At 49.3% G+C, this 742-nt stretch overlaps 1 protein-coding gene across 1 annotated transcript in view; it reads left to right on the top strand.

Moving 5' to 3' along the window:
* Window positions 1–742, top strand: part of EMH_0013490 (uncharacterized protein) — a gene marked incomplete at both ends in the record, with an annotated part of 3,966 nt that overhangs the window by 3,096 nt on the left and 128 nt on the right. Inside the window, one exon of the mRNA XM_013499840.1 lies at window positions 3–742. Within this exon, the coding sequence (XP_013355294.1) occupies window positions 3–742 (740 nt within the window). The remainder of the gene's footprint in view (window positions 1–2) is intronic.

Genomic DNA, 742 nt, shown 5'->3' with positions numbered 1-742 from the left:
GACGAGTGCGGAGCAAATGATTTTGTCAAAGCTTACGCAGCCGTTGCTGCCATGAATTACAGGATGAAAAACTTGCAGCGCTTGTCTGCTATGGACCGCGCGTTGAATAGATATATACTCCAAGCTCATAAGGCTTGGCTGACGGGAAAGCTGCAGTTTGTTCGCATACCGCGTGAGATGGATGCAAATTTGATACAGGAAATCCATGTGTTATTGTCAAAAGTTCGCCTAGCACCTGCGGGGCAGACAGCCTCTGGAATAACAAATGAAGAAATGCAAGTCGTCAAAGATTTGTTTCAGCGGCAACATAAGGATGTTCAGGGTATGGATGCTGCAAAGGACGTCGAGGCTGCCACAGAGGCGTACAAACGCGCCAATCAAGTTAACCAAAGTCTCAAATCCATACTGCAGGCGCAAAAGGAGAAGTTGACTTCAGCTCTGAAGCTCCATACGCTCAGCAAGGAAGAGGCCAACGCTGCGGCTGGGGCCATCGCGCAAATTGCTGAGAGTGTCGTCGGCGACATCGAAGGATTCTGGCGCGTTGCGCATGATGTTTATGCACAGATTGGCTGCAAGCCTGAAGATATTGTTTTTGGGACCGGCAAAGCGCTACTGCAAAAGCTGAAAACTAAGATAATGTCCAGTACTGGTGAGCAGGTAGAGGGTGCTGTGGCCGCTGAGAATGTTGCCGCAGACGCTGTAAAGAAATGGTTCTTCGAACAGTGGCGCAGAATTGAAGGTT

The sequence above is a fragment of the Eimeria mitis genome, genomic scaffold (genome assembly GCF_000499745.2).
Source record: "Eimeria mitis Houghton genomic scaffold, Emh_scaff473, whole genome shotgun sequence".
NCBI lineage: Eukaryota > Apicomplexa > Conoidasida > Eucoccidiorida > Eimeriidae > Eimeria > Eimeria mitis.
Note: the sequence above shows the minus strand (reverse complement) of the source record. Positions and strands in the feature narration are given on the sequence as shown.